At 42.7% G+C, this 25609-nt stretch overlaps 1 protein-coding gene across 5 annotated transcripts in view; it reads left to right on the top strand.

Moving 5' to 3' along the window:
- Nucleotides 1–16928: 16928 nt before the first annotated feature.
- The window catches only part of KCNQ5 (potassium voltage-gated channel subfamily Q member 5), a gene marked incomplete at both ends in the record, with an annotated part of 282555 nt that continues 273874 nt past the window's right edge, over nucleotides 16929–25609 (top strand). For 4 of the 5 annotated variants that reach the window (XM_080342250.1, XM_080342253.1, XM_080342251.1 and 1 more), the window contains one exon: nucleotides 16932–17287. In XM_080342250.1, the coding sequence (XP_080198376.1) occupies nucleotides 16932–17287 (356 nt within the window). Of the gene's footprint in view, nucleotides 17288–25609 lie in introns of all 5 variants that reach the window. The other variant, XM_080342254.1, reaches the window with a different exon arrangement.

The following is a 25609-nucleotide window of genomic DNA, read 5'->3' on the forward strand; positions in this document are numbered from 1 at the left end:
TTGGCTTTGATTTTTAATTCTATGTAGTTCTACTAGAGAAATACAAACAAACTGCAGTACATGTTATTATTATACAGACTACATTTAGAGCTAGATCTCCAGAAATGAAAAGCTGGAGAAATATCCCATTGGACTAACAGGTTTGTGCTCAGAAATCTCTAAACTCACCCATCTCTCATAAATGTAACTATTGACTAAGTAAAGAATATCAAGTCACTGGAAAAATAAACATGAAACAAGATATTTCAAGTTATATATACGATGTACTTCATGCTACACTAGATATGAACTGAAAATTGAGATTCAGAACAAAAGCAATGGCTCAATAATATCTCCAAAATAAAAATAAACTTGTACCCCAGTACTCTGCCAACGAACTATGGGCAGAAAGAAATCCCCAGGTCCATATTCTCAGCTGTCTGAATGGTCAGAGGTGCTGCACAGCCAATAGTTCCTACTGACTTGTTAAAAGTTGTTCATAGGAATGTGGATTTAATATATAACTTAAGACAGTCAAAGCAGAAAGAAGTTTCTGAGCATCTGTGGCACAGTAGGTTAACAAGGCCAGCTGGTCAAGACCAAGAGCCTGACCCTGAGTCAGAGGCACCTTAGAATCATAGAACTGCTTAGATTGGAAAAGACTTCTAAGATCACCAAGTCTAACTGTTAACCTAGCACTACTAAGTCCATCGCTAAACCATGTCCCTAAGTATCACACCTACATGTCTTTTAAATACTCAGCCTTTTCCTCATCCTTTGTCACTCTGTACCCCCCCACATCCAATACAGGATGGAGATTCTCCTTAGCTCTTCTTTTGTTGTTAATGCATGTATAGAAATATTTTTTAATTGCCCTTTAAAGCAGTAACCAAATTAATTTCTAGTTGGGCTTTGGCCCTTCTGATTTTCTCCCTGTATAACCTTCTGACATCCTTGTAGTCCTCCTGAGTTACCTGCCCCTTCTTCCAAAGATCATAAACTCTCTTTTTTTTCCTGAGTTCCAACCAAAGCTCTCTGTTCAGCAGGGCAAGTCTTCTTCCCCTTCAGCTCTTTTTTTGGCACACAGGGACAACCTGCTCCTGCGCCTCTACGATTTCCTTCTTGAAGAACGTCCAGCCTTCCCAGACCCCTTTGCCCTTCAGAGCTGCCTCCCAAGGCACTCTGCCAACCAGCCTCCTAAACAGGTCTAAGTCTGTCCTATGTAAGTCCAAGGTAGTGATTCTGCTGATTCTCCTCCTTACTTCTCCAAGAATTAAAAAGTCTGTCATTTTGTGATTGCTATACCCAAGGGATCCTCCAACCATCACATCACCCAAAAGTCCTTCTCTGTTCACAAACAAGAACCTTTTACCACATCCATTGACGCCCTGCATAATCTACATGGGGATTTTATCCTACCTTCCCAAAACAGTGCAACTGGAGAACTGTCCTGCTTCTTACTGCTCCAGCCATGTGGCTTAAGCCATCCTGCCAGCTGTGTGATGGGAGAGGGACAAACAGAGAGCAAAGTGGTGGAGGAACTGTGGTTTGATCACATATCAACAGGCTGCTTGCAGGCTTTCAAATATTATATTAAACTAGACAACAAGTAGCTAAACTACTTTGGTGGAGAGGAGAAGGGAATATCAGCATTCACTGGAGGAGACAGTGGGGAAGCCCCCCAAAATGCATACCTCCCCTTTCCTAAGCTAACTGGGGGACAGGACATAAAAGCAACTCAGATCTTGACCAGAGCTGCATTAGGATCTCAGCTTCCATATTAAAGTACTTTTATAGAATGAGGTAAGAGGAAGAATTAATTTTTGGTTTAGAAAAGGGGAAGATCTCGTGAGAATGTCAGCATTCACTGGAGGAGATAGGTGAGCACGCACTCAGAAGATGTGCTTCAGAATGTAATATTTTGCAATAAAATAGCAGAATATCTTAGTTTCAATATGAGTTTAATCTACTCCTTGTCGTCTTACTATTTCCACTTATATGCTTCAATTCAGGGTGTCGGTATTTTTTTTAAAGGTGCTTGAGTGCTTCATAATTAAAAATTTTAAGGTGTTTTAAAATTATCTGCATGGTAACTGAGTCAGATTTTGATCGGTTGTGTATAATAACAGATATTTGTTAGTACTATAGGGCAATATAACAACATACTACAAAATGTTCAATTGGAAATGCATACTTATTATAAGAATAAGAACATTTAATTGATTTACCCTGTGGTAATAAATTTTTCACTCTTACTCATGCATTAAAATAGATGTATTTTACAGAATGACAAATGTGCAAAACATCTCACTGACTAAGCAACATCCTCTTGTGTCAGAGTTATCCTGACTGTGAGCACAATCCTCTCCATCTGTGGGAGATGAGTGAAGAGATAAGGAAACCATGAGGTTTTTTAATATGAAGGGAGAGTAGACGTATTTAACCATAGGCTTTCAAACCATCTTATGGATGATAGCAGGAATCTTCCAAAAACTGAGGAGAACATGATTATAACACCACTTGAAGCAATAAATCATTACTCCAATTTTACAGTTGGGAAACTGAGGCACGGATGTGCCATGGAATTTCCCTAAATCTGCTGGGGGACACTGATGGCTGTGCTGATAAGAGAACACTGGCAAACTAATGGATTTGCAGTAGTATCCTCCATATGCAACACATCCAAGATAAATCAGCAGCACTTAAATTAGAAAACTGTCTTCCTTCTGATACTTTCTCATGAGATCTTCCCCTTTGCTAAATCAAAAATTAATTCTTCCTCTTACCTCATTCTATAAAAGTACTTTAATACGGAAGCTGAGATCCTAATGCAGCTCTGGTCAAGATCTGAGTTGCTTTTATGTCCTGTCCCCCAGTTAGCTTAGGAAAGGGGAGGTATGCATTTTGGGGGGCTTTCCTGCAGTGCATTATACTGCCTGCATAACTCCCAGTTGAGCAATTATTTAAAGAAATTTAAATAAAGAGTTTTCAAAATAGCTGAAACAACAATCCCAAATACTCCATTCCTCTGCATGCTGAATAACCAGCTCAGACAAATGCTTTCCTGATGAAAAGCTACAGAAGATTTACAGCCCCTGTAGGAATATTATTTAATATCAACATAAACCTTCCCCTTGCTTATTAAAATTTTGTAAAACCTACATCCTAAATTATTCTTACAAATACTGCAGAGAAAAGCTTTTCTCAGGAAGACATCTCTACGGATCCTACCATAAACTTGATGGCCTCGTGTCTTAGTAAAATTGCTTAGTCAAGTCCCATTCTGCATGCCTCTAAGAAGGAACATAACGTCTAAAGAGAGTAGCAAATTCAATTTTACTCACCTGAAGTTGTCTGGAACAAAAAGGGTAGAAAGCTGAATGTACTAAATGGCAACATGGTAGATACTGAACACTTTTAGTAACACATTTGCTGAAAATGGAGGAGTGTGGTAGGACACTTCTAGTTCAGATGTTCACTGAAGGTGTCATCTTTACATTTCTCTCTCGTTAGAAAGAGTTCATGCCCTCTTAACAACTGAGCGAAGTTAAAGGTAGGAAGTGGAAGCTTCTCAGGGCTTCTTTCTTCCACAGAGGGACAATTTAGGGAAGAATAATTGGCATGAAGTTCTCAACTTTAAGAAACTATTGTTATCCAATACCATGAAGTACTGAAGGCAAAATGAGGTTCTTAGGGACATGGTTTAGAGGAGGACTTGACAGTGTCAGGTTAATGATTAGACTCGAGTATATTAAAGGTCTTTTTCCAACCAAAATGATTCTATGATTCTATAATATCACTTGGAAAGGGAGTAGTAGAACTTTTCTGGGTGTAAAGCAAGAAGGAAACAAATTTAAAGGTGTTACAGTGTGGTAGAGGCAACAATTGTAGCCGCCACAAAAGTAATAAGGGAATAGTTCTTTTATGTTAAAAAAGAAAATTAGATGTGTTATTAAGCATTTTATTTTTTTCAGAGCTCTGTAAGAAGTCACCAAAATAACTGCACTAGAAGTCACAAAAGCTGCGATCCCCAGGAAGACAAAGTGTTCCAGACCTGTGGAATTGCTCAGTCTTTGTAGTGTTGCTCCCAAAGCAAATGCAGGGTTCTGGTGATTGGGGTAAGTAATACAGGTACCCACAGTTACATGCAAAATTGAAATTAAAATTCTAGGAGGGGTGTATTTCCTATATGCCACTCGTGTAAGTCCATAAGGTACTGTAAGGTACCATAAGGAAAAGCTACTTGTAAAATAACAATAAATAGATGAGGATAGTCTTCTTTATACTATTTCAGCAGGAGAAAGAGGACTGCATGTAAATATTAACTTCATAGTTTAAAATAGTTTGTTACCTGCAGTTACATGTGTTTCAAGCAATCTGTAAGCTGCAGATTTCATTTTAAATAACTGCAAGCATCTGATCTAGTGCAACAGTCTGAAGGCTGATAAGTACAGCATGGAAAATGTGTTGGATTTTGTGTTTCTACAGCCTAACACCAGTCAGGCTTCCACTACTCACCTGCCCTGGTACCAGCCTCTTTCATCAAAGCATTCATTTTAATGGAAAAAAAAACAACCACCAAACATTGCAGTAATCAGTTTGAGAAGACTTAAAGCCAGGGATGGAACCTGGCTTCAAAAAAGCAGAAGCCTGGAAATGTTCTCCAATGGGAAGCAATTAGAACAATATAGAAAAGTTTGGTGTTATTGAAGGCTATGGGAGGGAAACAGAGCAGTGCAGCCATGGAAACCACTACATCAGCAGCTCTCCTCTGATGGAACGTGCAGAACCTCAGAGGAACCACAGAACTACCCAACCTGCACCTCCTTCCTTTCCCTGCTTCCCTCTTACTCCCTCTTCTGCCTCGAGGTGAATCATCACTGGGCAGGTAAAGAGGAACTGTCAATCAATACGCCTCTCTGGACTCCAGAGATAGGCTTCTGAAGCTCTTGTCAATAAACAAACTCCTCCCCTCACAGAAAATACAGTATTTCCTACTTGCCCAAAGCCCCAAACCACAAGACCTATAATTTCTTCTTAAAAATTTGAGTCCAGCTTGAAATCATCGACTAGCCAGCACATGACTGCACTAAACTGCCACAGTTTTAAATAGTGGATACACAATTTCTGAAAACAAACTGAAAAGTTGTCAGACAATATATGCAAATGAGCCAAATGTATAAAATTATAAGTATTTTCATAGTTTATAAACAGGTACTAGCAAATAAATAGAACATACAAAATACAATACTCCATTACTCTTGCTTTATTCTCTCTTTAACTAAAGAACTACATGTGCTACACAAAAAGCCAAAATAACTAAAAATAATGAGCGGTACTCATTACTGATGTCATTCCACTGAAGTCAGCACAGACACAATGGAGAACAAAGTCTGGATCAGCATCTTAACTACCCTTATTTAGATGAGTACTAATTAAACAAACTCCATTCAACAATTGTTCCTGCAAACCCTAATGCACTTAATGTGTAATCACTTGTGATAGTCAAAAAAAAAAAAAAAAGAGAAATTTAACTGATTTAACTGAAGGTTATTTTAAAAATCTTAAGATATAGTAAAAGATATATTACAGAAACACTTAAAATACCTCAAAAAGTAGTGGAAAATGAACACAGACACCATTTACCATGTCTGCCTGTATAAACTCAGCATGCTCACATGATTAATATTTTGGCAATTAAAATAAAAAGGGATTGCGCTGTCTGAAATGTAATTGTTTCAGCATACTTTTACATGGATTCTTTATGTATCTGCTCCCTTCAGGGAATAGCTCACAACGGACAAGATTTCTAAATCATTATGTGAGCTGTCACAGAAATGTTTAATCATAACAGCACTAAATCCACCTTGACCAAATTTAACAAAAAGATGTGTTTCTTATTGCAATATTTTCACCATCATGTACACACAAGTCCAGTCACAGCGGTGATGGTGCCTGGACACGGGAGCAATACTTCCGATACTTCAGGTTTATTTTTTGGAGGGTTGCGGAGTGTTTTGGGGATGTTTTTTAGTTTTGTTTTGTTTTTTCTGAATGCATCCATTTTTTCCTTTGAAATTCCTTTTAAGCGATCACATAGCACTTATTAAAAGTGCGGGGAAAGGGGTGAAGAAGGACAAGTCCAAACATCCACCTACGATGCCGCTCCCCCGTACCCGCTCCGGGGGGGCTCCGGACACCCCTCCCCACTACGGGCCGCCACTGCCACCTGCTGAAGGCACCGGGATAGTGACAATCCCGACCCCCGGCGGTCCCCCGGTCCCCCGGCAGCCGCGGAGGCGGCCGCCGGGGGACCGGGGGACCGCCGGGGGCCGGGTCATGCAAGGGATGTAGAGGATGTTGAGGATGCAGAGGATGCGCGGTCAGCCCCGCACATCATTGCACATGTTCACCAACAGCATCACAGCGCTAAGGACAGTGTCAAATAAAGATAAAATTAGGGGCCGACAGTTTTCTTCCCATTCCCCCGCAGCTGCTCGGTCTACCAGCTCCAGTCTCCTGAAGCGTCATGATCACAGGGCATTTCCGCAACGTGTTTTGCCGTGAATTCTTCCGTTTTACAAAGCGTATTGTTTGATTTCAGAGGTGTGCTTTAGGAAGAGAAGGTGCCGGTTCAGTGGGCAGCAAATGATTACACAAGAGGAGTTAAGGTTACACGATGGAAATTATTACTCCTAACTGATGTGGTGCATTAAACCAAAATGCCTTTGGTATGGTTCCTCAGCCAAACGCAATGTACAAAAGAGGTTGTCATATACTATACTAAAGAAAGAATAAGATCCTAATCAACATTACTTGGGGTCTAAAGCAACATCACTCTTTGGAAATTATCATCACCACTGCAAATGCTTCCCTTTTGAAAAAATAAAGTCAGTAATTCTTCATCAGTTAAGTAGAAGTAAATAGTAAAATGTTTATTACTGTCTGGGGCTCGTTTCTTTCAGCAGGAAACTGCCTCCACTGTTACACTACTCCAGTGTACAGATTCGCTCTGGAAACAGAGGTATCCTTATCTGTATGGATTTAAATATGGAAAGAGACAGTGAATGGAAAGAACAACTTCAATCAGATATTTTAAGTTACAACTGAATCGTGTGTTTATGGCCCCAGACAGTGCGCTCTGCAAAATGTTCCAAAACACTCATCTCTAAGCTTTCAACTATTTCTCACTTCTGCTCCAGTGAAACAGTTTGAGGGAAAAAAATGTTTCCTATCAGAGTCTAACATAAGGAAGGTGGAATCATAGTGATAACCATTTCCAACTGAGTTATAAAGGTAGTTTGTGGGTTTTATTTATCAATCACCCAATATTATCACCTAGGCCATCATTTCTTTTTGAAATATGTAAGAGTTTTCCTTCCTTCCACTACATGATCTTTACACTATAAAAATCGTTTTAGAACCATAGTTTTATAGTGCATCTTTTGGCTTAAATTTCTATTTTCTCCATTGCAGTGATAGGATAGCTGCTTCTATAAACTAGTCTAGATAATATGTCATATCTCTCTTCAGCAGCTACTGCACACATGATATAGGAAACTTTCCTGCTACTGGTTACTCATTAAAGTTAAGTGATAGGGATCCACATGGCAAGGTTAAATTTCAACACTTTAAACCCTGCTGAAAGTTGCTAATAATAATGTTTAATTTTCATTCCAAGCATTTATGGTATCACCAACCTGAGCTGGTTATTTTCTTCTTCTCATAAGGTAGAAACAATGAACCTCTCTGCAGAATAAAAATCTTCAGGCGGAATAATAAAATAGAAGCAGAATTTGACCCCTGCTTAAATTAAACAATCTAAATGGATTTAATGTGAATGTCCTATTAATCAGAGGCAAAGTTTGATCAAGATTTTTAAAAAGGACTAGAGATTTTAAAATCCTAGTAGGGAAATGTTAACAGACACGTGATTTTCAAACCATGAACATGATTTTCAAAGCAGGGCCACTCAACACTTTCTTATAATGATCTGTTATGCATGGCAACTAAAATAACTACTCCCTTTGAAGAAAATATGGTTTTTTAAATGCTGTTTTTGTATTTGGGGGGAGATAAGGTTTGCAACTAATCATCCATAATCTCTTGACTTTGAAAAATCTCGCAAAAAATTAAGCCAAGTTCAAACCATCTCACAGGGAAAGAAATAGGAGAAAAAGAAGGATGATTGCTATGGCAGAGAGGGCTGGATAAAAGAAAGGGAAAGTCAGTGGGCTGCAAAGTGGTGGGACCCATGTCGGAGACAGGGCAAGCACCTGGTCCTGTCCCATTCCTCGCAGTTATGCTCACATGAGACTGTGCGATGGTGTCTCTCTCTGCTCATTTCCCCATCCTCCTCCTTTTTAGAGAAGTGATCGGAGAAGCTGTTACATCAAAGGCAGAAACCACTGCTATCCTTTCAACCTCTTTCTGCCCCCTGCACATAAGGTTTGTGATTTTGCAGCGGGGGCAGGATATCAGCAGTGACAGATGCTTACGTGTCCTTACAGTATTGACCAGGTCAAACTTATCAATGGGTTTTTATTTCACAGGGTAGGTCATAAAGTATTAATTGCCCTGGGTCATCTAGACTCATGGAATAATTTAGATTGGAAGGAACTTCTAAAGGTCATCTACTTCAACCTGCCCAATGCATGGTTCTCGTCAAAGTTACATCAGGTTGCTTGAGGCCTGCTAAGCTTTGAAAAACTCCAAGGACAGAGATTTCACAACCTGTGTGGGCACCTGTGCCAGTGTCTGACCACCCTCATGGTAAAAGGTTGTGAGTTTTGCCTTATATCTGTATCTATACTTCTGGCTTCTCATTTAAATACTCCCCTAGTAAATCTGGCATTTAATCATCCTCTCCCCAAACCTGCAAGTATATTAAAAATCACTTCTGTCTGATACGTTTCCTTGCAGACAATGATATATGTGGAGACATAAAACCAGCTAGCTTTAGATACATCACAGCTTCTGCTTTATTCCTCTTTTGAAATTAAATAACTGCCTCCAGACTTTAACTAGAGCTGTTAGATCACCCCTTTAACCTGCATGGGTAAAGGTCCTGTTCTCTGCTATCATCTTATTCCCCATGTTTATGATTCCTGCTGTTGCAAACTCTGTCTCGTTATTGTTGTTGTCTTGCAGCCTCACTAGATTGCCTGTATTCCTCTTAACCTTCGCTGTCTTGTTTTTCATCTTTCTCCTGATGGACATTTTTGAAGTGCATGCTTAGGATGAGATTTAAGAACATGGGTAAGTCGAGTGCTTAATCATGCCTATGGAGGCTTAAGGAACTCCTTTCTGATGTGTTACAGTTCCAACAACTTCGACAGAGTCTCTTTACTCATCCAACAAGAGCTCTTACGGGCCCTACTGACCTTAGACACTTTTTGCCCCACCTTTACTGTTTACCTAATAACAGGAATAAATCTCACTGAAGTCAACAGAAATGCAGTAGCAGAAAGGAGGAGCCCCAAGCATACATTTCCTACAAAAGGTTTTCAGCATCTTCTGATACACTAATGGAAGCACACACTGTCAGAGTTTGTATATATTCCAGTTTTCTGTGGTGCCTCTAGCTTATGAGTAAGTTCTCGCTGTATCACTTCGGTAACTCAGAGGGCACAACTCATTCAAATTCTTTGAGGACTGTAGATGCTGCCAAATTATTTGAACAGTGAAAAGGCCAAATATTTGTATATTTTTTACAAAAAATGTCAGTAGGTTTTCTTTTTTTTTAATGTACCTGCAGAATATATTAGGTTGGTGATTAACCATGTAATTTAGAAGGAATGTTACTCCAGTTACAATGAATTTCAGTCATTCACTTTTTAGTCCTGTATTTACGCTATGAATAAAGCCTAAGACACAAAAGTATTTGTATACAAGATGAACAGCTGATGAACTTCTGAGAATATTAAATCACTCCTAGATTTTGACAGAAACTTTGAATGCCAGCAAACCCTACTCTTTAGCCTCTAAAATTTTAAGTCCTATCCCAAGAGCAGAAACCAGACTTCTATGTTAGGGCACCTTAATAATGAATGAAGCATACAGGCACCTCCACATGAGGGTCACAGAAGCCAGGGCGCCCAGCAAGAAAACTTTTAAACTGGCCAGAAACATGTAGACAGTGTCTCGTCTTGTGTTCTATAGGTGAGATTAGTGATGCTGCACATCTGTCCTAGTGGTCAGTGGCCAGAACACTCCCTCCAGCCTCAGCATGGCTCTGCTGCCCAGGAGCAACGCCTAAAGACGTTCAGCATTTTTGAAGTGCAAACACCCTGAGGTAAGAGCATCTGAAGCGGTTGACTCTCTCCATGCTCCTCTGCATAGATTTTTCTGAAAGTTATTTGGGCCAGAGAGAGCAAAGTTGAGCACATCTCCTGTATCTACAAGTTAGTCTGTGGATACAAACAGCATAATGCAAACTATGTTACAGCTGGCTCAAGTGAAGGCTGATGGGATCCTAAGTATTCTCAGAAGAATCATTTTACGTGAATGTGAAATATTAATGCCAAAAATTTCAGTGCTTCAAAGATTAGGCGACAGTTAAATAGTAATTTTCAAAATCAGAGCTGCTATAGTACAAGTAGAAGAGATGTGCAGAGAAGAGGAAAGAGAAGACTGCCAGAAGTTCATGTCTGCTAAATAATGAAGGTCAGCATAGTCTAAAGGAGAAACTCATAGTGAGATACACTAAAATACCAGCCACCAGCTTCTCTCAGGTACATCTCTGGGTGAACTAATGCATAAACTAAGACTATATATTGCTATGTCTTACAGGAATTTTGTTAACTCTATGGATCAAGCTGAGGTTTCGCAGAATATTTCTTCCATACCCAAAGAAACCAGAAACAAATCCAAAACAAAATAAAACAAGAAATTCTTACTTGTTTACTCCACTGGAAACATGAAAAAAGAACGTCATCTTGTTGAATTTCTGAGTAGTCATATTCTGACCTTGCCAGGTTTCTTCAGGTCTGCTGTGGATTGTTAGCATGGCTGCTCGAAGGAACGGCCAACTGGCAAGTGAGCCAAATTGTACTCCTCTCCTTGAAAACAAGCAGTTTTGAAGACAATATCCTCAGGATCTTTGTTCTTATTTAGAAACTGTGTTTGGCTACAAAAGACTGCATTACACACTAACATTTTTGATTGGCATGTTTTCTCCAAAACTTCTAGGTGTTTGGGGGAATATGATTTTGAAAATCTAAATATTTTGAGAAATGAAACCTTTCTATCTGAAAAATGTCATATTCTATATTATATTCCCAGCTCTTGTATGGTAAACTGCTCTGCAATTCTCAATATAGACTCCTGTGGGGTGTTTTTAATGGTCAAATGCTTTAGTTTCACTATATTAGAGAGTGGGAATGGTTTTTGATGCAGGCCCGGCATCTGAGGCAGAGCTGGCACCATTCAGGACCTATGGTCTTGTTTTGTCATCAGACCATTTGCTCAAGAGTCCAGATCCTTGAATCACAGAGGGACGAGACTTAGGAAGGAAGGAAGAAAAGCACCACAAAATAGTAAAAACAAACAACAAAGGAAACCCCACTAAACAAACAAACAAAAACCCACCAGCAAATGAAAAAGAAAGTAGAAGACATGAACAGAAGAGCCATTTAAGAGAGAAAGCATCGGGGTCTCACAATGACTTTACAGAGAGGCATGTCTTATTAACAGAGAGTGATGTTTAGATATTTAGTTAAGTAGGAATCAACGGAATCAATTAATTCTCTTATCAGGGATGAATATCTGATGAGTGAGAGGAAATACAAGATGTCATGAAGCAAAATGAACATCGTGCTGGGACAGCCAGACAGCACAGAAGAAATGGCAAGGAATTTCTGCTGTTGATCTGGACCAGGCAAGGAGAGGAGGCCAAAGAGTTCCTCTAGCTGGGCAAGAGCAAACCCATACTGGTAGAAGAGGGGGCCCACCAGAAACAGTTTGAGAACTGAACCTGTTTTTTACAGATGCAAGAAGCAGGCAGAAGCGTTTGCAGCATACTTCTAGCCAAGGAGGTACAGGTACCACAAATGAACAATTCACATCTTGTACTCTGATTAAAATTTAGCCTGTGCTGGTAGCAACCCAGAGTGATTGTCAGTGCCAGTCACGGTCTGCTTGGAAGGAAAGTCTGGTCTCAGGACAGCTCTTTGTGGAGACAGGTCTTCCTCAGAGTTAGTGACCTTGCAGCAGTCTAACAGCAGGGTCAACACATAAAAGGGACATCAAAACTGAATTACTTTTGAAAGTACTCCCTCAAGTTCAAGGTTAAGGGATCTCATGAAGAATGCCATGGGAAGGCTGGGCATTTCTCTCTGCTGTGTTCAGTGCACGAATACCTTGTGTTACTGACAGTCTTGCTTCTTTCATTAAGGTGAAAAAAGCTTGCAGGAAAATATTCCAACGTCTTGGAATATTAATGTAAAAGATATAATATTCCAACATTTTTGAATGTTACTATCAGAGCCCTCATACAGCTGCTAACATGTTAACATGCACTGACTAAACATCTTGTAACACAAATCCTAGCATTCTCTTCACCTCATCTGACATCTTTGCTAATGATTTATGATGCAATAGTGATGCTCAAACTGGAGATGCGTACCATTTGTTACAGGCCATACAACAGGTCCGCAAAGCAAATTAATTCTTCCTAACACACAAGTTCTTTGAAAACTTATTCCTGACTCTCAGATGCTTGGCACCAAGAATATCTATGTGCATCCCCATATAATTAGACAGAAAGGTAAAAATCTTACAAAGAGATGCAAAACTGGTACATGGTACCTTGCCATATTATGGTAACACAAAAAAGGTTATTAACCAGCAACTCAAATAAACTCAAAACATGATACCATGGTAAACTGACCTTTGTAAAGCAAGGCCCTCCAGATTGCACTCTATCTGCTTTTCTGCTTAAAACCACCACTGTATGTACATGATTTGTATCATTATCCCTTTGCAGCATTTGAGTGTCTTAGACTGTTCCATGAATTTATGCTAACAATCTCTCTCTCTCTGTGAACAAATTGCTACCATCCTCTTTCACAGGTATATAACTGAGACACAGAGAGATTTTTCAAATCCATGTAAATAGTAAAAGCTGCATATAGATACACAACTGTTTTTCAGCAACTTGGTAAGCATCTGTCTGTGACTTGATGCAGCTACATATTCAGATACTTTGGACGTGATGTGGGTAGGCTGCAGATTCTACCTGGCCTGGCAGCGCAGAGTAAGGCAGTGAACTGAACATCCTGAACTCTGGCCAGTGCCCTCCAACACCACTGGTCTTCCTTGTTTCCCTCGTTTTTTGCACTGTTGCAAGGTTCTTCTTCTATTAATAGCTACTCTGTGTCATGATTACACCAGTGCATTTCAGTATTCCCGTTATTTATCAGCAAATTTAGTCCTTGTGAAGGCCTGCTTCAACTTCTAGTGTGGCTAATCCCAAAACTGCATTAGTAAATGTCTTAGAAAATAAGTTTACATGCTGTCACAACACCACATTTTATTATGAATATGGGAGTAAGGAAATATCACTGCTGTTTAAATTATTTCCTCTCTTTTATTGAAATGGAACCCAAAACCACTGATTTAGGACAACATATCACAAGCAACACATTGGAATCAAAACCCTGAAAATCCCAAACATATGTAACATTTTGTTGCTGATCAGAAAAGATTATATGTATCACCTGATCCTTTCACAAGTTGGGATATATATAACATATGATGTATACACATAGAATAATGCAATGAAATCTTAAAACCCATGATTTACGATTTTGGAAAAATATGTTGTTTGCATTTGCCATAAAGCACAGTAATGGTGACTCCCCAGCTGCACTTTAGTGTCCCATTTTCCTTGTCCCATGTGCAGGTGGGATATACTGTACCTACAGCCTCGAGAAGTCAAGATTCCTTGGGATGTTCTTGCCTTGGAGATTTCGTCAAGTAGATCCACTTACTGACACCTGAACCCAGGGTGACCTTGGACCACGTGGACACGCTAGAATTTCACACGACTCATCTCTATAAGTATTATTACACAGAAGCCAAAATATCAGGGGAATTTGATGTTGTGTAAATGCAGATCTGTATTTTGCAACAAATACTTCGGGGAGGAGTAGCTTTTTTACATAGTACAGCCCCTCTGCCTGGTACAGGGCAGGCAGTCACCTGGGTGCTAATGATCCACTCCGCATTCAACCAGCACATCATGACCTGGTTATCTGACATATTAACATGTAGAGATTAGATTAATTACCATCAATCTCTTCTTGTAATACATACTTTTAAAAGCATTATTTAATGAAAGATACTAAATGGAAAAATACTTCTGTTCACATATCATAAAATACTTAATTCATCACTAACACTATTACTTTTGTTTGCTTCTAGCTGTCCTGGCATCTATGGCTACATTTCAACATTGGCCCATACTATCTGTGCTCACAGACTGCTTTCCTTACTATTATTTAAATTAATAGATGATTTTAAGCACCACTAGAGGGCACAGAATTATAACAATATTTCTTAGTAGATCACAAAAAGTACATCAGGAACAGGACTTCCGTAATTTTCATAGTTTATTGTCCAAATGCCCAGTTTAAAGCCTCAATTCTATCAACAGTGTTGCATGTGTGTAGTTCTGCTGCCATTGCCCACCCATGGCAATCAGACAAGCTCGGGGGTGGGTGCTTGTGGGACAGAGGCCTTACTGAGCAGGCTGGACCACGCGCTCCCAGTTGAATGGCACAGGTCACCTTTCTGGAACTGGAGTACTAACACTCAAATATTTTACTCAAGTGACTTAGGCCAATGGAGTAGAAATGTAAGCATGGTTCCAGCGGCCCAGCTGAGGTGAAAGGCATGCTATATACATCTTCAGCTGTAAACGACTATATAAGCATGAGAAAAATGAAGAGTATAAACACTTGCATATCAAACCAGGGAAATGCAAACAAGTAGTAAATGAAGGATTAACTAACTCAATTTACAATTCAAAGCGGAGTAGATATGTGCCACTGGAAAGCTTTAATATTAATGGCGTTGCTGTGGATACTTGTATCAACTACTTAACATCTGTTTTGACATGTGTGCTGTTTCTGCCATCACTTATCAGGAGCGTGAGTGGTCACTGCGGTTCACATGTTAGAAAGTTCCTGTTTGAAGCTGCCTGCAGTGGAGGAGGAAGCGCAGTGAAGAAAGGAAGAAGATTAAGCTCTCTACTTAGAGACAGCTGATTGAATGGCTCTGGAGACACTGTTGCAGTAAATTAGTACTGTTGATGTTTCTATGTTGTTTTAGTAGAGGCACAAGTTAAAGTCCATGGCCAGAGTATGACACCTATTTCATTGCTTACTTCTTTTCTGGGAGATGATGGTGTGTTGATCAAAGGCTTGAAAGCCTGGCCTTCAACTAGCCTGTATGAGGAGAAAAACCGAAAATTTACTTTCTGCATGCCTCTATTGACTTTCTCATAACGTTAGCGTCCACACTCTCGTCATTAACCGTTCAGGAGTTAGCGTCACATTTTCACATTGATGTGTTCAGGCTGCAAGGCCAGTGACACGCAGCTATTTTTCATGAAGCGGGTGACCGGGTGGGGGCTCGCCTTCTCCCCCGGGCGGCCCGGGGCTCCCAAGGCGTCCCCTGGGGGCGGTGGGTGCTGCCGAGCCCCGGGCAGCGGCACGGTTGGCACAGCTGCCCGCAGCGGGCAGCGCGGGCAGCGGGACTGCGAAACAGTACCGGGGTCGACCGCCGAACACCGGCAACAACCGGCGGCCAGGTGGCCGCGGCTGCCCCCAGCTCCGGGCGGGGAGGCGCGGAGCGACCGCGCCTGCGGCGTGGAGGGGTGGATTTTTTTTTTTTTTTTTTTAACGCAAGCACACCTTGATGCGGCGGGGAGTTAAAGGCCCGCTCTCGGCAGGGGGAGCTTTGTTTTCTCGGCGCAGCTCGGGCACTGAGCGGCGGCACCGCTGCTCTCCGGCCGCACCGCGCCGGAGCTCCTGAGGACTAAGGGGGAGCCCGCAGGCACAGCAGCCCCCGCCGCCGCTGGAATTCGCTTGCTCGCCGCCGCACGGGCCCGGAGCACGGCGGAAGCGCCGGAGCGGCGTACCGGGCTGCGCCGCCCCCCCGGGGGGACACCCGGCGGCTCGTCTGCGCTGCCCCGCCCGGGCCGGCCACCCTCCCCGCCCGCAGCGGGGTCCCGCCGCCAGCCGAGCGTCCCCCGCGCTGCCGCCGCTGAGTCTTACGGCAGTTTTGTCACTTTCTCGGACTTAAATGGACATTTCCCGGGAGCGCGCGTAGCCCGCGGGCGCCGCGTCCCGCCAGCCGCCTGCCGCCCGCCCCGCCGCGGGCACCGCCACTGCCTCTGCCGCTTGCGCCCCGGGACGCGAAGGCGCCCGGCAGCGCGGCCGCTGCCTGCCCCCGCCGGCCCGCCTTTCTCGCCGAGTTTCTCCGCCGCTGGGAGCGAGAGCAACAGCTTGCACGGCCCGGCAGGGCCAAGTGCCGCGGGAGGCAGCGAGGGAGCGGGCGGCGAAAGGCACCGCCGAGCCGCGGCCAGGAGCCCTCGCGGCCTCTCCGCCGGAGCTGCACTGAGCTGCCCTCCCGCCGCCCCGTCCCGGGCCGCGAAGCCACGCCGGGCGGCGCTACGGGGGCCGGCGGCGGGGCCCCGCCGCCCGGGAGGAGAGTGCGCCCGGGGGGGCGCCCGCTCCCTCGCCGGGGCCCCCGCGAAGCTGCCGCAGCCCGGCCCGCCGCGCCGGGCTCCCAAAGTGGCCCGCGCCTCCGCACCCCGCGGGCGCCGCCCGGAGACCCTCGGCCCCCGCTGCCTTCTGCGGGCCGCCGCCGCGGGGTGCCTGGCCGCTGCCGCCTGCGCCCTGCTCCGCCGCGGCCCCGGCGCTCGCCCCGGCGCCCGGGGTGATGCCATGCCCCGCAACCACGGCGGCGGGGAGGAGGGCGGCTCCGCGGGGCTCTGGATGAAGAGCGGCGCGACGGCGGGCATGAAGGATGTGGAGTCGGGCCGGGGCAGGGCGCTGGCGAGCGGGTCGGCCCGCGGCGACGGCCTGCTGCTCCTGGGCACCGGCGGCGCGGCCGCCCCCGCCGGGCTGCGGGAGGGCCGCCGCGGGAAGCACGGCGCCCGCATGAGCCTGCTGGGGAAGCCGCTGTCGTACAGCAGCGGCCCGAGCTGCCGCAGGAACGCCAAGTACCGCCGGCTGCAGAACTACCTGTACAACGTGCTGGAGCGGCCCCGTGGATGGGCCTTCGTCTACCACGCCTTCGTGTGAGTACCGACCCTCACCCCTCTCCTCTCCTCCTGTCCCTTCATGTCCCGCCCGTCCCCCGGGTCGCCGCCCGCACCTGCCCCCGGCCAGGGCCGCTTCCTCACCGCGCGCACCTCCCTCCTCCCCCTCCGCTCCCCGAGCATCGCTCTGCGGCCGTCGGCTGGTCCACGGGGAGGACAAGTCCCCCGTAGGTCGCGCCTCAAGTGCCCGGGAGGCACCAGCGGAGGCGGGGTTGCCGCTGCCACCTGCAGCGCGACGCTCCGCGGGCGATGGAAAATCCGCGCAGATCTCGGTGGGAGGTGATGGAAGGGGGAGGCTCGGTTGACCCGACAGAAAGGGCCGCAGGAGAGCACGGAGGGGAGCACACGCTCGCTTGTCTCCCAGGCGTTTGAGGCAGCCGGGTTGCGCGGGGCGTTACGCGGAGGATTGCGCGGCGCTCCCGCAGCGGCCGCCCCGGCGACCCCGGAGTTAGACGGGGCGAGGAGTGCCGGCCGTCCGCCGACTTTCACCGCGGCAGCGGCGGTAACCCCGCCGAGCGTTTCGCTGCGCAGTTTGAAAAGTTAGCGCCGTGGAGCGGCACAGCGCGTTTCTCCCTCCCGCGTGTTTCCCGAGCGCTCGTGGTTTCCGCCCCGGCGGGGGGAGTGCGGGTGGTGGCGTGGGCCGCGCCGCCGTCCCACGCGTGTGCTCGCCGCGCGATGCGGCCACCCGGGTGCGCCCACCTGCCGCTGGCAGCGCCGGCGCCGCCCCCGGGGAAGGGCGAAAGGAGCGGCTCCTGCACTGGCGGCCCCGCTCGCTTCGCCCCTCCGGTGTCTTGTCACTTCTGCGCTTTTTCTTCTAGCGAGCGACTCCTCCTGTCGCGCTAATTCTGCAAGAGCCGGTGACTAAAACACGCGTCCCGTCACATCGCTCTGTGGAGAGCGGTACTGTCACCGCGCTGCGAAACTTGTGCTGCTTTACTTACAGAGACTGACCTGGGAGAGATGTGTGAGTGCGACCTGAGGCTGTCACTGCTCCCCGGGGTCAGTGGTGTTCCTTAATTCATTAGCAGTCCCCTGTTTTTACCGGTTTTGGCAATATTAGGGGAAAGGCCTGACTCAAAAGCATTTTGGATGGCTGAGCTAGATGGGCGATACAGACTGGTGAAGCGTCATTGCACTGGATCATAGTCCTAGATGAAAATGGTGTAATAAAGAAGGATGATAGGTATTACTGTATTGGGGATATAATACAACGTATTTCTGTGTTAGGCTACAGAAAATGTATCATAAATAAATCAGAATATTTAACCGATATGCTGTAGGTAAATACATTTCCATGGTAGTTGCTGGGATCCAGCTAGTGGTTACAGCAGCTTCAGTAAAAAAGCATCTGTTCCCTCAAAGCTGTTTGATAGCATAAACAGTGCTTCTCTCCCAGCACCGGGAGAATCCCCAAATTCTACTTTAACAGAAGTTTTTATAAGTGAAAAAATACTTTGACAAAAACGTGGCAGTCTTATTAATAGGATACTTTGTGTATAGATTTATTTAGTAGATCAAAATTGCTATGGATAACAAGCAACAGAAACGTACTTTATGGTATATTTTATTCACTAAAAGGATTTTCCTCCACTTAGAAGTTCTGCCAATTCTCTCTGTTTTACTGTGAAAGTAAACTCTTAGAGCTTGAACTTTCTTCTTGGAGGGTGTTTATTTGGTACATTTTCCTGTTTGGGTTCTTCTAGGTGTTATCCTGCGGTGTAGATGGATGTAAATCAGTGTTGTGAGAATCACCAAAGTATTTACTAGGAATTATCTTGCTGCAGTGCCTGAAGTTGCTATGCCACACCTGTAAACTGTAGTTTTGGACTTTCTTCTTTGAGATCATGATGAAAATAATTAAAATGGGTAAAGTTCAAGTTGGAAATACAGTTGACAAGTTTAAACCTAAAAAAAAAATGTAAATTTCCAAACAGAGTGAAGTCATGACACAGCAGCACAGTAAACAAGGAAGATTGCCAGCTGCGTTTAGATAATTGCCTATATAGAAAGAGTGCCAGTTTTAATTTTTAATTGCAAATGGCAATTTTGGCAGCTGTAAATGCCAACATTATATCTTTTATCTGAGCAGATCTGTGCAAAAGAGCTTGAAACATTACTGTGATATACAGGCACCTAGTAATAATATTACCTTTAACGATCTGTCACTGCTACAGTGTTTAAGGTGCATTTGAAGTTCCATTGGATTTCAATTTGACAGCCATTCTCATTGCCAGTCTATAAATTACTTTAATGTATTTATATAATTCTGATTTAATGCCTGCCAGAGATTTGGATAATATTTTTGGTGTTTCAGGTTCCATTTTTTCCAGCCACCTGATCAAATACAATTGCATCTTGGAAAATATACTTTATTACAGAACAGAACAAAACTGAAGCAAAACAAAACACGACTACTTGAAAAGAAGTCTTAAAGCAGACAAGTATCTTGGAGTTGCAAAGACATTACTAAGTACATGGATGAGATGTCTGCTTCTACCTCTGCTAAGCTATTCTTGACTGCAATAGAGCCTGTTATAGCTCTGCACTATTTCTGTTACAGGAATGGGCTGTCTGGTGTGAGACCTGCGTAGATCATTGGTCTCCTGAAATGAGGCTCACTCTGATATGCAGGTTAAAATGACACAAGGTTGGTTTCAGAGTTTCAATTTGAAGTTTTCAATCTAGAAGTTTACTTAGGTTGCCTGTTTGTTTTTGAAATAAGAAGTGTGGAATGAAGCGCCAGTTACAAATAAGAAACCATCCCTGCAGCAGTATTTCTATTTCTCATTTCCATAGGGAAAAACAGAGCTGAGAGTTATGCACAGTTCGTTCTTCTTTTTTTCTTTTTGCCATTTCAAGTAAGACAGAAATATAGGCCAGCCACCTGAGGAATGAACGTTGTGACCTACATTCAGAAGTCAATTGGTTAGTTTATTTCTAAGTATAAACTTGCAAAATGCTGAAAAAAGCAGATGTGCTGCAAACTTCTGCTACTAGAGGAAGGATTTACTCTTGAGCAAAGGATGTTGACTTCAGTATAGTTGTTCTGGGGAGTAGCTCCATAAATTACATGTTTCTTGGCTCCTTCTTGTGTACCTCAGTAGTTCTCAATGTGGAAGCCCAAGTTAAAAATCTAAGATCTTTACATCAAGTTTTTGAAATAACTGCTTTTCAGATACCACAGTCTTCTGTTCTTAGTCATTCAGGAGCACCAACAGTATGAACACTTACGAAATCAGAAAAGAACATTCGTACCGTTTGTGAGTAATGAGTCAGTAACTTAAACTCCTGATAGTAAAATATTTATGCCACACCACATCACCTACACATGGAGCATGTGCATACTTAACATGCACACATCTACATTAAATTGCTGCGATATTGTAACTTTTCGAAAGCATTGTCTTGGGGTGAGAGGCTTTCTTTCTGTTGTTGCTGTTGTTTATTTAAATTATTTTGGGTTGTTTGGTTTGATAAAAATGTGTAGACATTACCTTACAATGATCAAAGGGGAATTCCAGATTTGTTGCAAATTTAACTCTGGGTTTCATCTCCAGTTGTCATAAGGTTTTTGTATTATTTTTGCTCTTAACTGACATTCTGAAGAAGATATGGCTTGAGAAGTTCAGAAAAAAATACTACTTTCTGATACTATTTATAGTGGCAGAATATAATTAGTCGCATCAGTTTCCCAATTTAACATTTTGGATTTATTTCAGGAATAATAAAGTTTCTGTTTCTTGCTGACTTCTTTGTAATATATTCCATGCAAAACTCTTTTAACGTTGGGGTTTTTTTTTATGGAGATGTCCTTCTCTTTACAAAGCCACCACCTTTTGCTCTGGAAGCTTCTGAATCACAAATCGCAGGGCTGGATGGGTGCACAAGGGCAGTATCAGTTTGCATGACCTGTACTGATAGGTTTCCACGGGCATCCTGTGTTGGGCACTGCTGGAGATAAGATACAGTGCTAGGTGAATTTAAGAGCCTGTATGATGTTCTTCTTGTCTTTTGCGTTATTGATGGGAAAAGGCTGAAAAAATATTTCTGAAAAAAAAATCTAATGATGCCATCAAAGACTTAACCAGCTATTTTAGTTTTCCAGATCTGCTGGAAAGGACATTGCTTACTAATGATCAGATGGCTATTGAACAGCAGAGTCTTTGCATGTGAGCTAACAGCGCTGCATCATAGGGTGCCATTTGTGTAATTATGGAGATTCCGCATTCTGATTAAGAAGCAATAATGTGCAACAGCCTCAATACTTGCTTTTTGTCCTACTATCAGAAAGTAGGAGAAATTATTTTATCTCTGTATTTTATCTATCTATCTCAAGTCATCTAATGAACTAGTTCTGGGTGCTCTCTGGGTAGGTTTATGGCTTTCATCTTTCCAAGCACCATTTCAGAGTCAGGGTCTGAAGTTTTTAGGGTAGCAATATATTTTTATATGCTATAAAAACAATAACTTGATATTTACAAATAACAAAAAATAGCATTGACAACATAAATCATATGGAAAAGCAAATCTTCTTGTGTACTATGGAGGTAAAAATTTGAAACTCTTTAACAGCTAAGCTTTAGTAGGCATTTTCTTTCAGGACCTGACAGTGAATGACAGTGGATATCTAGTTGCATTTCAGTATAAATCTGCAGTGGTTTGCTGCATCTGAGGCAGTTTGTGATGCTATATGCGTGCATATTTCTCATTTAAACATTGTTTGGAAGGGCCCTTTGGAAGTCACACAGTACAACTGGAAGACTCTTCCCAGTCGTGTCAGCCAGGTTCTGTCTACACAGGTCTTAAACTTCACTGGATGAAGCTCCCACCGCCTTGCTGGGTAACCTGCAGGGCTGCAACACCCACCTGTTAAAAACGGAGGGGTTTTGGCACAGGGAGGGAAGGACGGGAGAGCCAACCTGAACCTCACAAGCAGCAGTTTATATTCATTGCCCCTTTATGTATCATCTGGCACTAGCAAGAAGAATTTGACTTCTGTATCCTTGTAATTTGCCCTCAGGTAGCTGTAGGCTGCTACCAGGTCGCCTGTCAGATCACCCTCTTACTAGACTGAACAAGCTCAACTCCTTCAACTCATGTAAGACATGAGGTCAAGACCCCTGACTAGCTTGGTTGCTCTCCTGCATCTCTTACAGCTTCTGCATATCCCTGTTCACCTGGGGATGGGGGCACAACTGGGTGACATAGTGTGAGGCCACGTTGAGTAGAGGAGAAAAATAACTGTCTTCAGCCTGCTGCCTCCCTCTGATGTGGTTATATGCTGCTTGCCTTATATTCAATGAGGACATACTGATGGGCTTGTCCTCAACCTGCTGTGTCCACAGGAACACCAAGACCCTTTTCGGTGGGGCTGCAGCCTGAAGAGCAGGTTCCCACCCTATTTGGATGCGTGGGATTATTCTACACCAGATGTGGATCTCTGCTTTTCTCTTAATTCTCTTAATCATGTGTTGTATTTTCTTCTGTTCAGTCACTATACACTGGCCAGAGAAGTGGAAGTGCAGCAATCTTTAAAACCACTTGCACTTTGTCTGTGATTGGCAAAGAAGATAAAATAGTCAGCAGCACTTCATTCCTTCTCTTTCCTGGTGTTGTTCATGGACAGCAGTCCTCTTCTGGAACCCTGTCACGGTCAATAAATAACATCTAGCTTCTCTTTTTCACTTGGTTTTTGTTGGAAAGCTATTGCCTACCTCAGAATTTTCAGGAGATGAGTATCAGGAATGTTTATCATGTGATGTATACTTACCTTAGTAAAATACCGTTTCTCATTTTATCTTTAAAGGGTTAGCCTACTAAGTTTTCTCATTGGTACTGACCTCAAGAGCAGTGATCCAGGAGAAACAACTAATTTGCCCTAAAAATCAAAACTAGTCCTCAGCCTTCTATAAAGAAGAGAACAAAAGGCATTATTTGGGAGAGGGTCACCAAGATCTGGATTGGGGAACATTCATGCACATGGACTTTCTTCTATTTGTCATCAGGTTTATTTCTCAAATGGGATTAGGAATCATGTATAGGAGGATAGTATATTAGGTTACTGTTTGGGTTTCAGATTTTTAAACACATGTACAGCTTTTGAAGGCAGAGTTTTCTCCATCTTTTCTCCACCTTAAAGCAAGAAGTAAGTTAAGAACTTTCTCTATTATTATCTTTTTTTTTTTCTGTAATTTTTTTCCTCTCATGCAAAAAACCATGCAATTAGCATTATATTTGGGAGTGAGAGTCCTATCTTACATCTGTTTTTCTTGGTGTGCCAGTCTTGGGTATGACATTTCTTGTCTTCCTTATTGAGTGATGTGGGGACCCTTGCTGAACTTTCTGTGGTCTCATATGGTGAGAGAAGTTGCCCCAAATTATAGATTTTGTCCAAGAGTCAGGTCATCTATGAACACATAATGTGGCATTAAATATGTGCTGTCTCAAAGGAGTAGTTCTTTTAGAGGATACAGGGAAGATTTTAGAAAGATTTTAATTGCCTGTGAACTAGTATTTGTGTGACAGGTTTTCCAAGTAGGCTCTAGACAACAGCTTAATGAGCTACACACCTTTCTTCCCCCAGTACTGCTTGCTGTGATCTTTGATTTTTTTAAAGCAAAAATAAAAGTAATTACACAAACTTGGTGCTCTTTCCATGCTCCAAATATGACTGTATTTTTAATAGCTATTCACCCTGTTTTACTGTTGTTGCTTGTAGCTTAATTAAGTTTCTGAATTGGGTGAAAGTACAATTGAAGTAATGTTTTTGCAGTAATTCCAAATAATTTCTAGCATCAAGCAAATGGAAAAACAATGATCATTTAATAATTAATAGTGATTTTCCTATTAATGAGAGTAAACATTGTTAATGTATTTACCAGTACTCATTAAGATGCAGTGAAATTTTTCATAATAATTTTAGTGGAAAGGAAAAGTACCTTGTAACTTTATTAATCTTTTTATGGAGAAAATTTATAGAAGGAAGAGCATTTATTCCTGGACAATGTAAACTCCTGCCATTGCAAATAAAACTCATTGTTGTAAGGTAATTATTTCATAATAATTCAAAGGCATAACGTAAGTGCCAAGTGTTCAATATTTTTATATGGTTCATATTTCCAGTAGTTCCATGTCACCATAAATGTCTGATGAAAATTAATGGAATTTGCCACTGATTTAATTGAAGCAAAATCGACTCTTCTGCACACAGGTAAAAAAGATGGAGTAGAAAACATAAATAATACTATCTAATGAAAAATCTTTAATATGTGTACATAATAGACATCATTTACTGCATTTTTCCTAATGAGGCAGATGTTTATTGTTACAGTAAATGTTGCTTTTCCCCTTTGCAAACCATCAACACAACAGAGCATGCATTCTTGGCTTTTTAATTAATGCTGGTGTGTTGAGATTCACTGCTAAATATGTGTTATGTAAACTATACTGAGTTTGGGGAAACTTTCTTTTTTCTCCTTTCTTGTTTTCTCTGAAAGATTTTTTTCAAGTTTGCTTTACGGATTTCCTGTAAGAGAGCAGATGTAGATTACCCAAGGGATTGCCACCACAGGTCAGTTGAGGTTGAAAATTCATCAGCTGTACAGTTTGTCAATTGCAAAATAATTTTAATCAGTTGCTGTGCTCATGTGCAAAGTAAACTTCCTTTAAAGATATTAATTAAAAGTTCAAAGGCTGTCTTACAGGTCAGCTGCACTTAATCAAGAAATATTTTCAATTTTCTGTTGAGCAGCAGATTTATCTTGTGATAGCTGTCTGAACTGCAGTGTAATTGCGTTACAGGAAGCTCAGCAAACGTTCATCATTTTGGGCACTGAAGTGTAGTCTCAGGGAGTGGCTTCTACTTGAAAGACTATGTGATCACTTCTTAATATATGCAGTCTGGTCCAGTGCTTCAGAGGTGGACGCAGTCCTCCAGCTAGACATATCTGAATTTCTCTGTTTGGCCTTCACCCAAGAAAATCTTCAAACATAAGTGCACGTATTTTCCTTGACAGCGATGGATATAAATACGTATGTAAGCATTTTCTTGAAGAGTGAATGATTTTCAAAGACATGGAGTACCTGCAGCTTCCTTTCATTATTGTATTGTGCATTCAATGGGTAATTCACTTTTTTCTCCCCACTCGTATAGAATGAAGTTTAACAAATGAATCATGCTCTTAAACTGATTAGAAACAATGAAGAAAGGAAGTTCTGTATCTGCCTAGTTCTTGATTTAAGCAATATATTCTTGTTTGTCTTGGCTTCCTTCTTGCTTTGAGACTCCCTTGTTCAACAAAG

The sequence above is a fragment of the Nesoenas mayeri genome (genome assembly GCF_963082525.1).
Source record: "Nesoenas mayeri genome assembly, chromosome: 3".
Classification (NCBI taxonomy): Eukaryota; Metazoa; Chordata; class Aves; order Columbiformes; family Columbidae; genus Nesoenas; species Nesoenas mayeri.